General features: G+C 45.6%; 2 protein-coding genes across 2 annotated transcripts in view; one reads left to right on the top strand and one right to left on the bottom strand.

Moving 5' to 3' along the window:
• The window catches only part of RELT (RELT TNF receptor), a 483,787-nt gene that overhangs the window by 37,643 nt on the left and 429,806 nt on the right, over nucleotides 1–16,338 (top strand). The window lies entirely within an intron of this gene.
• Nucleotides 1–16,338, bottom strand: part of FCHSD2 (FCH and double SH3 domains 2) — a 154,405-nt gene that overhangs the window by 56,697 nt on the left and 81,370 nt on the right. The window contains exons 4-8 of the mRNA XM_081952364.1: nucleotides 13,469–13,545; nucleotides 10,577–10,721; nucleotides 4,447–4,580; nucleotides 3,245–3,299; nucleotides 2,469–2,597 (exon numbers count right to left, since the gene is read on the bottom strand). Of these exons, the coding sequence (XP_081808490.1) occupies nucleotides 2,469–2,597; nucleotides 3,245–3,299; nucleotides 4,447–4,580; nucleotides 10,577–10,721; nucleotides 13,469–13,545 (540 nt within the window). The remainder of the gene's footprint in view (nucleotides 1–2,468; nucleotides 2,598–3,244; nucleotides 3,300–4,446; nucleotides 4,581–10,576; nucleotides 10,722–13,468; nucleotides 13,546–16,338) is intronic.

The raw sequence follows: 16,338 nt of genomic DNA, 5'->3' as shown, positions 1-16,338 counted from the left end.
TAAACCGGTCGTTAAAAGAATCTGGCTTCCCCATTGACTTGGCTTGTCAGAAGGTCGCAAAAGGGGATCAGGACCCTGCAGCGGTCGTAAGTATGAAGCATTTACCAAGCATCTGAATTTTGATGATGTAATCATAGGGATAATACCAAGGTTGTAATTTTTAATAAATGGTACTGTTACTTTTTCAGTGCCATTGTACCTTTGAACGGTCACTAAATGAGCCGTTGTAAGTCGAGGACTGCTTGTATTCCACCCTTGTTTACGACTTGTGTAAAACAAAATCTTTCCGGCTTCCCTCCTGCCAGCTGCTGTTATTTAGGGATAATTTCAACCAGCTCGATTCACAAACGGTGAAGCACGATTGGCCATTTAACTGGCCAAAATTATTATTTGGCCTCGTTGTCTTTCCGCCACAGCTCCACCAAGAATCTGTGAATAGCTCCTCTCTGGTTATTTTTAGGCAGCTGGGTTTATTCTTCAACGGATTTTGGAAGGGGACAAACGGTGACAGGCTTTTCCAGATGGGCTGGGGTTGCCACATTCACAAAACCCCACGCAACACCTCTGCAAAAGCCGTGGGCGCCAGGGAAGGGAGGCTGGGCCGCAGCCAGACGAAACCGGGGTGTTAAATGGGGCAGATGAGGATGAAAGACCGTCTTAGGGGGGGAAACCTCTGCTATTTTACGGGGCCTTTCTTTTTTTTTTTTTAAAGGACCTTAGGAATTCTGAATGGGAAGGCCATTGGCGGGGTGGTGTTCAGTAAGGAATAAGGATATATATATATATATATATATATATATATATATATATATATATATATATATATATATATATATATATATTAATTGCAACTTATTGATCATTATTTATCATTGTTGGTTTGTCATACTTCACAAATAAAATATAAAAAGAAAAAAGAAAAAAGAAAATAACCATTTGCAAAATGCCAGTAGAGTATGCTTATTTATCTATCTATCCATATTGTCAGTCTATCTATTCATTACCTGTATCTGTCTTGTCTGTCTGTGTGTCTCTTTCTGTCTGTCTGCACACCTATCTAGCGGGTCCCTTGGACTGCAAGGCCATCCAAGCGGTCAGTCCTAGAGGAGATCAACCCCAACTGCTCTTTCAAAGCCCAGATAATGACGAGGAAACTCAAATACTTTGGCCACCTGATGAGAAGCAAGGACTCCCTGGAGAAGAGCCTCATGCTGGGAACGATGGAGGGCAAAAGAAGAAGAAGGGGACGGCAGAGAAGGAGGTGGATGGATGGAGTCACAGAAGCAGTCGGTGTGAGCTTAAATGGACTCCAGAGGAAAATTTTCGACTAACAACATCTATCTATCTATCTATCTATCTATCTATCTATCTATCTATCTATCTATCTATCATCTATCTATCTATCATCTATCTATCTATCTATCTATCCATCCACCCACCCACCCACCCACCCACCCCTCTCTATCTATCTCTCTATCTCTCTATCTCTCTATCCATCCATCCATCCATCCATCCATCCATCCATCCATCCATCCATCCATCCACACCCCTATCATCTATCTATCTATCTATCTATCTATCTATCATCTATCTATCTATCTATCTATCTATCTATCTATCTATCTATCTATCTATCTATCTATCTCTATTTAACTATCCATACATACATACATACATCTCTATCCATCCATCCATCCATCCATCCATCCATCCATCCACCTCTATCCATCCATCCATCCATCCATACCTATCTGTCCATCTATCTATCCATCCATCCCCCCATCCATCCATCTATTCCCCTGCCTACCTATACCTCCATCCAATCTATACCTCTATCTACCTACCTACACTTCTTTTATCAACGTATGCCTCATCTATTTATCTTCTCTCTCTCTCTTTTGATCTATCAATTCATCCATCTTCCCACTCCCCACAAAAAGTGACTTATGACCATTTTTCACACTTACGACCATAACAATATCTCTGAGGTCACGTGATCAATATTTGGACACTTTCTAACTGATGGGCGCAGCTTCCGGGGGTCACGCGATCCCCTTTTGCAACCTTCTGACAAGCCAAGTCAACGGGGAAGCCAGAATCAATTCACTACGGTGTTACTAACTTAACAACTGCAACGATTCACTTAACAACTGTGGCAAACGCGGTCATAAAGTGGGATGAAACTCGCTCGACAGCTGTCTCACTTAGCAACAAAAACCTGGCGCTCCACTGGAATCATAAGTCGAGGTCTACCTTAAGAGTTAAATACCTTTAAACTATTTCAAATACTGGACTTTAAATCCAGGATGATGCTCTCTTTACGAGGAAGAAAGATATGAGATCTTGCAGCAATTATAACTTACATAATTATGGTTAAAATTACAGGTCATTGTTAAAGAGAATTGAACAACACGGGGAAAACCCGCAACGGTTCAATTAAATTTGCCTTTTTAATCGTTCATCATTACCTTGATAATGTTTACCAAGTCTGTTTGATAGTAGCGGTCTTGGTGAGCGTTGGCAGCTGCTAAGGTGAGGAGATACTCATTCCTTGCATGAGTAGCTTTAGAGTTACATTCAGACCGGCGTGCTTTTAACTGGGGAAGCAAAACAGAATTAGGTAAGAAATGATAGCAATATAGACATCGAAGACTGCAGAGCAATTGTTTTAATAAGAAGTGAATAGCTGGAAAATGACGAAATCTTTCTAGAAAGCTGCTTAAATGTGAAAGGAGGCTAAATGATAGACACAGCAGCTTAGAATTACAGCAACACCTTTTGTACAGGTAGTCCTCGACTTACGACCACAACGGAGCCCCAAATTCCCATTGTTAAGTGAGGCGTTTGTTATGTGAGCCATTTTACGACCTTCCTTGCCACAGTCGTTAAGGAAATCACTGCAGTTGGCAAGTCAGTAACATAAGGTCGCAAAAGGGGATCACGTGCCCTTGGGACACAGCAACGGTCATAAGTATGAGTCAGTTGCCAAGCGTCTGAATTTTCATCAGGTGACCACAGGGGTGCGGTCGTAAGCGTGAAAAACGGTCACACAAGTCACATTTTTCTGTGGCCTTGTAACTCTGAACGGCCACTGAGTGAACTGTTGTAAGTTGAGGACTCCCTGTGATATAGGAAGCTGTTTTAGAGTTTCGACGACAACAACTGCTCCCTTTGGCATTGTGTCTCCACTGCCAGACATTACGCAGCTGTAAAATTGTAACACACGACTTATTTTGACACTTACTTTGACACTTGCTTTCTGTAAGCTTATCCTCGATTGGAAAAGGCTAAGTTTTGACCTGCAAACAAACAAGCCACAGAAAAATATAGTTATTTCTGGTGAACAGGCCAGAAAACCTGTGTATTTAGAAAGCAGTGTTTTTTTCCTTCCCCTCTTTCAAAATTGAGATTGAATGGAGATATACCAGAATGTTCTATGTTGAGAGAGACAGAGAGAGAGAGAGAGAGAGAGAGACAGAGAGAGAGAGAGACGGAGCCTGAGCCGTCTGTCAGCCCTCAGATGGAGAGTCAACAGCCGCCAGGTCTGGAGGTGGCTGATGAGGAAGAGGAGGAACAGCTGGGTTCAGTGCCTGAGGCGCAGATGTGCAGAAGGCAGAGGAGAGGAGAACAGTGGAAATCTATGGGCTGGTCCTTGGGACAGAAGAGCCACCGCTGCTAGCGAAGCCCCACCCTAACTCTGGGCATAAAAGGCAGGAGGCGGCGATTAATAGATGTGGCAGAGGAGAGGAGAGCATTGGAAAGCTATGGGCTGGTCCTTGGGACAGAAGATTCACCGCTGCTAGCAAAGCCCCACCCTAACTCTGGGGATAAAAGGCAGGAGGCAGAGATGAATAGATGTGGCAGAGGAGAGGAGAGCATTGGAAATCTATGGGCTGGTCCTTGGGACAGAAGAGCCACCGCTGCTAGCGAAGCTCCACCCTAACTCTGGGGATAAAAGACAGGAGGCGGAGATGAATAGATGTGGCAGAGGAGAGGAGAGGAGAGCATTGGAAAGCTATGGGCTGGTCCTTGGGACGGAACAGCCACCGCTGCAAGCGAAGCCCCACCCTAACTCTGGGGATAAAAGGCAGGAGGCGGAGATGAAGAGATGTGGCAGAGGAGAGGAGAGGAGTGGAAATCTATGGGCTGGTCCTTGGGACAGAAGAGCCACCGCTGCTAGCAAAGCCCCACCCATCTGGGGATAAAAGGCAGGGGGCAGAGAATAGATGTGGCAGACAACTATTCATCTTCCAGACAGATGGACTTGTTAGCCTGCGAGAGAAACGTTTTGCCAGCATTCCTAATGAAGGAATCTTTTGAGTTCCCCTCAGAGGATTTCTCATGTTTGGGGAGCTGGCTCAGAACATTATAACTGCTAGGGCAAAGAGTTGTGTGGAGTTACTGAAGGGAATTTCCACACGGAATTTGGAGGCGGCGAGAACTTACTTAGCCTCAATGTCGGCCTTTTCCCGGACGGCTTGGGCCATCTGCTCCGTTTCGAAATATTTCTTCTTCCCCTTCGCTAAATCTTTGACGGTCTCCTGAAGTTCGGCCTGGATCCTGATCAGCTGGTCCACACACTGAATAACAAAAAACACAAACAGAAAAAAAAAATTGGCCTTTCATAAAAGTTACTACTGTTGAGCAAGGTACCACCTACACCAGGGGTGTCCAAACTTGGCAACTTTAAGACTTGTGGACTTCAACTTCCAGAATTCTGGGAATTGAAGTCCACAAGTCTTAAAGTTGCCAAGTTTGGACACCCCTGACCTACACTGTACCTGTGCATTTCATTTATGTTGCCTAAATGTAGACCCTGACTCTTTTCACCCTTGAATTTCATTTTATTAGATAGTGCCCAATGTTCAAGTTTGTCAAGATCCTTCTGTATCTTAAGCCTATCTTCTGGAGGGTTGGCTATTCCTGCCAGCTTGGTATCATCTGCAAATTTGATGACTTCCCCATTTATTCCCTCATCCAAATCATTGATGAAGATGTTGAAGAGTCCTGGGCCTAAAACAGAGCCTTGGGGTACTCCACTGCATACCTCCCTCCATGTAGATGCAGTTCCATTGAGGACTACACATTTTTTTTGAATAATGTTAGCATTAGCAAGAAAGGTTAAAACCTTGTATTTTAAGGTGAGCAGTGCCAAAGGTGGAAGAGTGAAGGGTGCTCTTAAAAGCACTGAGAAGTAATTTGCGCTGCTTTCTTTTCCTAGCGCTGTGTTGTGCTCCTGGAGTAAGGATATAAGTAAGCTCTGTGTCATCCTATTAAACGCCAATATTTGCAAAAGTGATTAGGCTACCTGATTTGCTGGCACTGTGTGGATTCCACAACAATCCCACAGAAGGACAATTTTGCGCCTAATTTAGAAGGGGAGGTCCAGGAAAACAACGGGCCACCTCTGATTTTTTTTTAAAAGTTTGTTTTATTTTTTATTTTCATACAAGTAACCAAGTATACCATGAGATATTAACCAGCATTATTTTGTGTTATCCAATATATCAGTTCCTCTTACTACCAACCCACAGTGCCTATCATTTGCTCTTCTGCTTTCCATACATCATATTGTACCCTGTCCACTGCCTTCCTCTCCTCCTCTCCACCTCACTACCTCCTTTCTTCTCTCTACCATCTCTCTCTTCTCTACTTACACTCCCCCTCTCCTCCTCTCTCCTCTTTCCACTCCTTCTCTCTCTCCTACACTTTTCCTCCCCTCTGCTCCCTCCTTCCCTACCTCCTTTCTTCCCTCTACCATCCCTCTCTTCTCTACTCCCCCTCCCTCTTTCCACTCCTTCTCTCTCTCCTACTCTTTTCCTCCCCTCTGCTCCCTCCTTCCCTACCTCCTTTCTTCTCTCTACCATCTCTCTCTTCTCTACTTACACTCCCCCTCTCCTCCTCTCTCCTCTTTCCACTCCTTCTCTCTCTCCTACACTTTTCCTCCCCTCTGCTCCCTCTCTCCTCTTCCCTACCTCCTTTCTTCCCTACCTCCTTTCTTCCCTCTACCATCCCTCTCTTCTCTACTCCCCCTCCCTCTTTCCTTCTCCTCTTTCCTCTTTCCACTCCTTCTCTCTCCTACTCTTTTCCTCCCCTCTGCTCCCTCTCTCCTCTTCCCTACCTCCTTTCTTCCCTACCTCCTTTCTTCCCTCTACCATCCCTCTCTTCTCTACTCCCCCTCCCTCTTTCCTTCTCCTCTTTCCTCTTTCCACTCCTTCTCTCTCCTACTCTTTTCCTCCCCTCTGCTCCCTCCTTCCCTACCTCCTTTCTTCTCTCTACCATCTCTCTTCTCTACTTCCTCTCCCTCTCTCCTCCTCTCTCCTCTTTCCACTCCTTCTCTCTCTCCTACACTTTTCCTCCCCTCTGCTCCCTCTCTCCTCTTCCCTACCTCCTTTCTTCCCTACCTCCTTTCTTCCCTCTACCATCCCTCTCTTCTCTACTCCCCCTCCCTCTTTCCTTCTCCTCTTTCCTCTTTCCACTCCTTCTCTCTCCTACACTTTTCCTCCCCTCTGCTCCCTCTCTCCTCTTCCCTACCTCCTTTCTTCCCTACCTCCTTTCTTCCCTCTACCATCCCTCTCTTCTCTACTCCCCCTCCCTCTTTCCTTCTCCTCTTTCCTCTTTCCACTCCTTCTCTCTCCTACTCTTTTCCTCCCCTCTGCTCCCTCCTTCCCTACCTCCTTTCTTCTCTCTACCATCTCTCTTCTCTACTTCCTCTCCCTCTCTCCTCCTCTTTCCTCTTTCCACTCCTTCTCTCTCTCCTACACTTTTCCTCCCCTCTGCTCCCTCTCTCCTCTTCCCTACCTCCTTTCTTCCCTACCTCCTTTCTTCCCTCTACCATCCCTCTCTTCTCTACTCCCCCTCCCTCTTTCCTTCTCCTCTTTCCTCTTTCCACTCCTTCTCTCTCCTACACTTTTCCTCCCCTCTGCTCCCTCTCTCCTCTTCCCTACCTCCTTTCTTCCCTACCTCCTTTCTTCCCTCTACCATCCCTCTCTTCTCTACTCCCCCTCCCTCTTTCCTTCTCCTCTTTCCTCTTTCCACTCCTTCTCTCTCCTACTCTTTTCCTCCCCTCTGCTCCCTCCTTCCCTACCTCCTTTCTTCTCTCTACCATCTCTCTTCTCTACTTCCTCTCCCTCTCTCCTCCTCTCTCCTCTTTCCACTCCTTCTCTCTCTCCTACTCTTTTCCTCCCCTCTGCTCCCTCTCTCCTCTTCCCTACCTCCTTTCTTCCTTCTACCATCCCTCTCTTCTCTACTCCCCCTCCCTCTTTCCTTCTCCTCTCTCCTCTTTCCACTCCTTCTCTCTCTCCTACTCTTTTCCTCCCCTCTGCTCCCTCTCCTCTTCCCTACCTCCTTTCTTCCCTCTACCATCTCTCTTCTCTACTCCCCCTCCCTCTTTCCTCCTCTCTCCTCTTTCCACTCCTTCTCTCTCCTACTCTTTTCCTCCCCTCTGCTCCCTCCTTCCCTACCTCCTTTCTTCCCTCTACCATCCTTCTCTTCTCTACTTCCCCTCCCTCTCTCCTTCTCCTCTCTCCTCTTTCCACTCCTTCTCTCTCTCCTACTCTTTTCCTCCCCTCTGCTCCCTCTCTCCTAACCCCTCTCTTCCTCCTCTCCTCTCCCTTTCTCTCTTTCACTTTCTCCACTTCACTTTCATGGTTTATTTCAGCGTCTGAGCCACCTCTGATTTTCTGCTGGGTGACATTTATAATTCTCTTTCGCTAATTTTTAGTATCTGCAGGCTTCAACTCCCAGAATTCCCTCACCAGCATTGAATTCTGGGAGTGGAAGTCCTCACATCTTGAAGCTGCCACGGGTGAAACATATCGCTTTAAAAAGAACCTTTTCACCCACTGCATCATTTCTACAATAACAATAATAAAACGCCATTTTTCACAAGGAGCCCTCTGTGCTGGTTTTCTGGCCCGCTGCCTGGGAGCCCGTTCGCAGGGCAGATCTCCATTTCCGCTGCACCCTTAAAGCCTTGGATAATTCCACGAATGTTTTGAGAAGGCACCGCGCCTAATATTCAAAGCCAATCCAAGCATAATTTGGAAAATTTCAAAGCCACCTCCAAAGGGGCTTATTTTTCACATTCTTGCAACCAGCACGGGCTGCATTTAATTTCATTTAGAAGGGCAGTTCTTTTGCTGGCTGCTGATAGCAAAGCGCATGCCAGTTGTTGGAGTAAAATGTGTGCAATATGGATGATGATACAGGAAGGAAGGGAGGGAGGGAGGGAGGGAGGGAGGGAGGAAGGAAGGAAGGAAGGAAGGAGAAGGAAGATAAAAGGGAAGGAAAATTGGAAGAGGAAGGAAAAAAAGGGAAGAAAGGAAGGGAGGGGAAGGAAAGGAAGGGGAAGGAAGAAAAAGGAAGGAAGGAAGGCAGGAGAAGGAAAAGGAAGGAAGGAAAAGGGGAAGGAAAAGGAAGGAAGGAAGGAAGGGGAAGGAAAGGAAGGAAGGAAGAAAGGGGAAGGAAAAGGAAGGAAGAGGAAGGAAAAGGAAGGAAGAGGAAGGAAAAGGAAGGAAGGGGAAGGAAAGGAAGGGGAAGGAAAAGGAAGGGGAAGAAAAGGAAGGAAGGAAGGAAGAAAAAGGAAGGAAGGAAGGAAGGAGAAGGAAAAGGAAGGAAGGGGAAGGAAGGAAGGAAAAAGGGAAGGGGAAGGAAAAGGAAGGAAGAGGAAGGAAAAGGAAGGAAGGGGAAGGAAAGGAAGGGGAAGGAAAAGGAAGGGGAAGAAAAGGAAGGAAGGAAGGAAGGGGAAGGAAGAAAAAGGAAGGAAGGAAGGAAGGAGAAGGAAAAGGAAGGAAGGGGAAGGAAGAAAGGAAAAAGGGAAGGGGAAGGAAAAGGAAGGAAGGGGAAGAAAAAGTAAGGAAGGGGGAAGGGGAAGGAAGGGGAAGGAAAAGGAAGAAAGGAAGGGGAAGGAAAAGGAAGGAAGGATGGATGGATTCTTTCAGAAAAGCATCTGTTCACAAAGATTCGGAAAGGAATTCTATTATGGATGGTTGTGGTTTCATTTATTAGTTATTTTTTGGCCTAATAAAATTTTCCAAGCAAATAAAAAATTCCAGCAAAACAGAATAAGAGCCAGGTTTGGCCTAGCAGTTAAGGCACCAGGCTAGATGCCAGGAGACAGTGAATTCTACTCCTGCCTTAGGCACGAAAGCCAGCTGGGTGACTAAGGCAATCACCAGGAGACAGTGAGATGTAGACCCACCTTAGGTATGCAAATGGATTGGGTAACCTTGGGCCAATCCCCAGGAGTCGGAGATCAGTGGGGCAGAAGAACAGCTGGAGCCTGTTCCCAGTGCGCGCATGTGCAGAGCTGCCAGGAGAAGGGAACAGCTAAGGAACAAGGGCCGACTCAGAAGTAAAGGCACAGGTGGTCAGTGAAGGGCCCCTCCCATAGGGAATAAAGAGGAGCAAAAGGGGAGTGGAGTTTGCAGGAGACAATTCAATTCATTCGGGTGAAGATCTGTTCCTGATTTCTTGCCAAGGAATTGCTGCTACAGCATGGAGTTTAGAAGATATCGGCCTGGCAGCTCTCCAAGCCTGATCAAGGTCTGTAGTTGTGAAATCTCACGAAAGGCTCTTGGCCGGGACTTTGCTGGAGAGGAATTCCCTTTAACCGAAATAAAAGGGGTTTTATCGGGACGAGGAGTCGGCTTCGTGCTTTTGGGAAGTCCAGATCAGAACAGGTAGGTAGATCTAAAGCTTCTAGTGGATCCCAAACGTAAGTGATCACAGGCATCGCAGGGCCCAAACCCTTCCTCATTTTTTGCTTCTCTTTTCTTGCAAAGTACTTCTCCCTTTTCAACCCTTACGGATTTCTCTACCTCCGTTATAAGCTCAGGAAGCTGAGCTTCAAATGTCCCCATCGCTCAAAAGATGAAATCAAGGATTGTGGTGGGTGGTTTTGCTTGCAGACGTTTTGTTACCCAGTTAGGTAACATCATCAGTGGTACAAGGGAGGGGGCGGGTTGTGGAGGAGGAGGAGGAGGAGGAGGAGGAAAAAGAAGAGGAGGAAGAAGAGAAGAGGAGGAGGAGGAAGAGGAAGACGATGACTCTGGGGTCCTTGGTGCTCTCTAAGCTTGGTTGTTTTCTTGAAGACGTTTCATGACCCAACTAGGTAACATCATCAGTGCTACAAGGGAGAGGGATAGGAGGAGGAGGAGGAGGAGGAGGAGGAGGAGGAGGAGGAGGAGGAGGAGGAGGAGGAGGAGGAGAACGACTGTGGGGTCCTTGGTGGCCTCTGAGCTTGGTGGCTTTCTTGCAGACATTTCATGACCCAACTAGGGAACATCACTGGTGTTGTAGCAGGGTTAGGTAAATTTTGCTTCCAATTGTGCTTGTAAGTTGAGGACTATCTCTCATTTAACAGGCAAACCAAAGAATGAATGAATGAATAAGGAATGGGAAAGAAGGAACGGGGAGAGATGGTGCAAACCATGTGACACCCAGAATCCAAAAGAAGAAGACTGCACCGCAGCCAACGCAGGAGACTTCGTTATCACTCGTGTAAGTAACGGGGGTACAAAGGCCACCTTGCATCTGAAGTCACCACGGAAGGAGGAAAGTCTGGGGAACGTACCTTTTTCAGCTGCTGCTCTTTAAAGCACTTCACTGCCCTGGCAGGCTCCGAAATGAGGTTTTTATAGTTTTCACAGATATTGATCCTGGACTGGGCGACTTGCACGGTGCTTTCTAGAAATGATTTCCACACAGGCTGGAGGCTCCTGCAAGGCAGACATAAATAACAGAGTAACAGGTCTGGAAGGGAGGTTGTAGGTATTCTAGTCCAACACCAGATCAGTGGGAGGAGAAGGGAGGGAAGAAGGAAGGATGAAAGAAGGGAGAAAAAGAAGGAGGGAAGGAGGGAGGGAGGGAAGAAGGAGAAAAAGAGGGAGGGGAGAGTAGAAGGGAAGGAAGGAAAGAAGGAAAAAGGAAGGAGAAAAAGAGGGAGGGGGAAGGGGGGAGTAGGAGGGAGGGAAGGAAGGAAGGAGAAAAAGAGAGAGGGTAGGGTAGGAAGGAATGAAGGAAGGAAAAAAGGAAGAAGGAAGGTGAAAAAGACGGTGGGGGAAGGGGGTAGGAGGAGAGGAAGGAAGGAGAAAAAGAGGGAGGGGGAAGGGGGTAGGAGGAAATGAATGAAGGAAGGAAGGAGAAAAAGAGGGAGGGAAGGAGGGAGGGAGGGAAGAAGGAGAAAAAGAGGGAGGGGAGAGTAGAAGGGAAGGAAGGAAAGAAGGAAAAAGGAAGGAGAAAAAGAGGGAGGGGAGAAGGGGAGAGTAGGAGGGAAGGAAGGAAGGAAGGAGAAAAAGAGAGAGGGGAGGGTAGGAAGGAATGAAGGAAGGAAAAAAGGAAGAAGGAAGGTGAAAAAGACGGTGGGGGAAGGGGGTAGGAGGGGAGGAAGGAAGGAGAAAAAGAGGGAGGGGGAAGGGGGTAGGAGGAAATGAATGAAGGAAGGAAGGAGAAAAAGAGGGAGGGGAGAAGGGGAGAGTAGGAGGGAAGGAAGGAGAGAGAGGGGAGGGTAGGAAGGGTGAAGGAAGGAAAAAAGGAAGGAAAAAAGGAAGAAGGAAGGTGAAAAAGACGGTGGGGGAAGGGGGTAGGAGGGAAGGAAGGAGAAAAAAGGGAGGGAGAAGGGGAGGGTAGGAAGGAAGGAAGGAAGGAAAAGAAGAAGAAGGAAGGAGAAAAAGAGGGAGGGGAAAGGGGTTGGAGGGAAGGAAGGATGAAGGAAGGAGAAAAAAAGGGAGAAGGGGGGTAGGGTAGAATGAATGAATGAAGCAAGGAAGGAAGGAAGGGGAACAGGAGGGTGGGAGGGAGGGAGGAAGGAGAAAAAGAGGTAGGGGAAAGGGGAGGGAAGAAGGAGGGAATGAAGGAAAGGAGGGAGGGAGGAAAAAAGGGAGGAAGGAGGGAGGGAAGAAAGAATGGATGGATGGGTGGGTGGACAGAAGGAAGACCAAACAATGTTGTTTTGTGACATGGCTGTATTTTCACCTCCAGACAGCAAAGACCATCGCTCACTTCCCCAAACCCAACTTATTGCCAAGAGGAGGGGGGAAAAAAATCCAAATCCCCAAAACATCTAATATAATTTCATGTTCCAGTTTTAAACTTTCAATCCCACCAGCACTCCAAAAAGTCTTTGCTTACTGTTTACGGACTGCTTCTGCTTTATCCCACTCTGCAGATTTATTTCCAAACCAAATCGTCCGGAACATTTAATATTTTTTCCCACCCTTATTGTTCTTACGCCTGGACTGCGAGCTACAGAATGCCAAGTTAAAGGAAAAAAAACAAACCAGGGCAATTTTAACTAGGTAAGCTGAATAGGTGAAGGGGGGGGGGGGAATTAACCGTGAAGAAAAACAGGATAATTAAATGGTGTGAGCGAACCCACCAGCCTCTAGATCAGGGGTGTCCAAACTTGGCAACTTTAAGACTTGTGGACTTCAACTCCCAGAATTCCCCAGCCAGCCAAGCTGGCTGGGGAATTCTGGGAGTTGAAGTCCACAAGTCTTAAAGTTGCCAAGTTTGAAGACCTCTGCAGTAGAATGCAAACTTGCTGGGGAATTCTGGGAGTTGAAGTCCACAAGTCTTAAAGTTGCCAAGTTTGAAGACCTCTGCACTAGAATGCAAACTGGCTGGGGAATTCTGGGAGTTGAAGTCCACAAGTCTTAAAGTTGCCAAGTTTGAAGACCTCTGCACTAGAATGCAAACTGGCTGGGGAATTCTGGGAGTTGAAGTCCACAAGTCTTAAAGTTGCCAAGTTTGAAGACCTCTGCACTAGAATGCAAACTGGCTGGGGAATTCTGGGAGTTGAAGTCCACAAGTCTTAAAGTTCCCAAGTTTGAAAACCTCTGCACTAGAATACAAACTGGCTGGGGAATTCTGGGAATTGAAGTCCACAAGTCTTAAGGTTCCCAAGTTTGAAAACCTCTGCACTAGAATACAAACTGGCTGGGGAATTCTGGGAGTTGAAGTCCACAAGTCTTAAAGTTCCCAAGTTTGAAAACCTCTGCACTAGAATACAAACTGGCTGGGGAATTCTGGGAATTGAAGTCCACAAGTCTTAAAGTTCCCAAGTTTGAAAACCTCTGCACTAGAATACAAACTGGCTGGGGAATTCTGGGAGTTGAAGTCCACAAGTCTTAAAGTTCCCAAGTTTGAAAACCTCTGCACTAGAATACAAACTGGCTGGGGAATTCTGGGAATTGAAGTCCACAAGTCTTAAGGTTCCCAAGTTTGGACACCCCTGCTCTAGATATTAAACAGTAGTCTTCAACTTTCTACCACGGTTTGCAGTGATTCCCTGGGAAGGAAGATCGTAAAATGGAACAAATGTTTCAGCAATGGAAATTTTGGGCTCAATTGAGGTGGTAAGTGGTGTGTCACAAGGGTGAGTCCTTTGGCCAAACCTTTGCCAAGCCAAGTCAATGGGGAAGCCAGATTCATTTAACAACCGTGTTACTTTAGGGCGGCTACTTACCTAAAGTCGCTTCGCTCCTCTGCTTTCACACCTGGCCAGTCCTTCTTCAAGTACTGGCTAGCCAACTTCTGCATCCCCTGTTTAAGAAAAAAAAAGGAAACAAAAGCTTTTATTTACACATGGATTTGAATCCTAGATAGTTAATGCATTCCAAAATATTCCAAAATACTCTCTGGAGGGAAATGGGAATGTCCTTCTCCCAGTGGACTGGATTAAAATGCCAGCTGACACAAGTAATTTAAGATTTATAGAAGAGAATAGATGTAGCTGAGGGCTGAACCTGAATTAATCAGTGAATTAATCAGTGGAACTCCTTGCCTCCAGAAGTTGTGAATGCTCCCACACAGGAAGATTTAAAGAAGATGTTGGATAACTATTTGTCTGAAGTGGTGTAGGGTTTCCTGCCTAGGCAAGGGGTTGGACTAAAAGACCTCCAAGGTCCCTTCCAACTCTTCTATTATTTCTAATTCTGTTAGGATTAGAAATAATTCTATTATTATTGAGATGGGGTCTAAATTATTCTATTATAATAACAGAGTTATATTATTATAATTTGTATAAATATAAATCTATATATTTAATGATTCTATTATTATTTAGGTGGGGTCCTTGATGGTTTCTCAACTGAATTGTTTTCTTGCAGACATTTCATCACCCAGCTAGGGAACATCATCAGTGCTACAATGGAGTGAGGTTTGCAGGGAGGAGGAGGAGGAGGAGGTGGTGGTGGTGGTGGAGGAGGAGGAGAGGGACTGAGGGGTCCTTGGTACTCTCTGAGCTTGGTTCCTTCTCTCCTCCCTCCCTTCCTCCTCTCCTTCCCCTTCCTTCTTCCCTTCCCTTTCTCCTATTCTTCCCCTTCCTATCCTCTCTCCTTCTCTTTCTCTCCCTTCCACCCTCGTCTCCTTTCCCTTTCCTTTTTCCCTCCCTCCCTTCTCTCCTTCCTTCCTTCATCCTCTCCTTCCCCTTCCTTCTTCCCTTCCCTTTCTCCTATTCTTCCCCTTCCTATCCTCTCTCCTTCTCTTTCTCTCCCTTCCACCCTCGTCTCCTTTCCCTTTCCTTTTTCCCTCCCTCCCTTCTCTCCTTCCTTCCTTCATCCTCTCCTTCCCCTTCCTTCTTCCCTTCCCTTTCTCCTATTCTTCCCCTTCCTATCCTCTCTCCTTCTCTTTCTCTCCCTTCCACCCTCCTCTCCTTTCCCTTTCCTTTTTCCCTCCCTCCCTTCTCTCCTTCCTTCCTTCATCCTCTCCTTCCCCTTCCTTCTTCCCTTCCCTTTCTCCTATTCTTCCCCTTCCTATCCTCTCTCCTTCTCTTTCTCTCCCTTCCACCCTCCTCTCCTTTCCCTTTCCTTTTTCCCTCCCTCCCTTCTCTCCTTCCTTCCTTCCTTCCTTCCTTCCTTCCTTCCTTCCTTCCTTCCTTCCTTCCTTCCTTCCTCCTCTCCTTCCCCTTCCTTCTGGGTTCTGTATCTTCTCCTTACTTTCATTTCTAGCTTCCTTTCTCTAGCCAATCATAAAATCTTCCCCATGTCTTAAAAGAATGATAAATGTAAAGAAGAATAACAGTTATGTGAATGTACACTTAAAATGGTATGCAAGAGAATAAAAAAAAAATGGGGGGAAAAAAGAGAATAGGAATCCTTTCCCTGATCAGGTTCTGGCTGAGGATCCTACAGGGATCCTACCACAAGTGCCTGGCAATCTTGCAACCCCTTAATTTCACAAACAAAAGAAGCTAAATCAATAAATGATGAGCTAGGCTCTCGCTTTCATCTCCCCCCCCCCAAAGTCTCACGGGCGTCTTCCTTGCCTTTCCTCCTGCCAGAATAAAAATGCTTTTCTTTCTTTTCTTGGTCCCCCCCCCCCTTTGCCGAGACAGAAGGCACGGCAGCTTGTGGGGAAATGAAGAATATTGGGCACCGTTCAACGGCGGATTTCATCCTGGGGAGGCGATCGGAGGCAGAAGAAAATTGCCAGTCCTTGGTGGAATCTCAACCTCTTTGGCAAACTTTGAAGGGTAACACACACACACACACACACCCATACACACACAAGGTGATGAAGGTCAAATAAATACAAATAAAACCAAGTTGGGAAGGGGGGGGACACACAATGTATTCTATAATAGGATTGTGCAATAATTTAGATATTCAGATAATTGTTCTGTTCCATTCTCTATTCTATTCTATTCCATATTCTATTCTATTCTATTCCATATTCTATTCTATTCCATTCCATATTCTATTCTATTCAATTCCATATTCTATTCTATTCTATTCAATTCCATTCCATATTCCATTCTTATTTCCTATTCTTTTCCATTCCATTCCATATTCTATTCCATTCCATTCTATTCTATATTCCATTCCATTGCATATTCTATTCTTATTTCCTATTCTTTTCCATTCCATTGCATATTCTATTCTATTCCATTCCATTCCATTCTATTCCATTCCATATTCCATTCTTATTTCCTATTCTTTTCCATTCCGTATTCTATTCTTATTTCCTATTCTTTTCCATTCCATATATTATTCCATTCCATTCCATTCCATTGTATGTTCCCATTCCATATTCTATTCTTATTTCCTATTCTTTTCCATTCCATTCCATTGCATATTCTATTCTTATTTCCTATTCTTTTCCATTCCATTCCATTCCATATTCTATTCCATTCTATTCTATATTCCATTCCATTCCATATTCTATTCTTATTTCCTATTCTTTTCCATTCCATTCCATATACTATTCCACTCTATTCCATTCCATTCTATTCTATATTCCATTCCATTCCATATTCTATTCTTACTTCCTATTCTTTTCCATTCCATTCCATATACTATTCCATTCCATTCTATTCTATATTCCACTCCATTCCAC

The sequence above is a fragment of the Natrix helvetica genome (assembly GCF_964273705.1).
Source record: "Natrix helvetica genome assembly, chromosome: 4".
Lineage (NCBI taxonomy): Eukaryota > Metazoa > Chordata > Lepidosauria > Squamata > Natricidae > Natrix > Natrix helvetica.
Note: the sequence above shows the minus strand (reverse complement) of the source record. Positions and strands in the feature narration are given on the sequence as shown.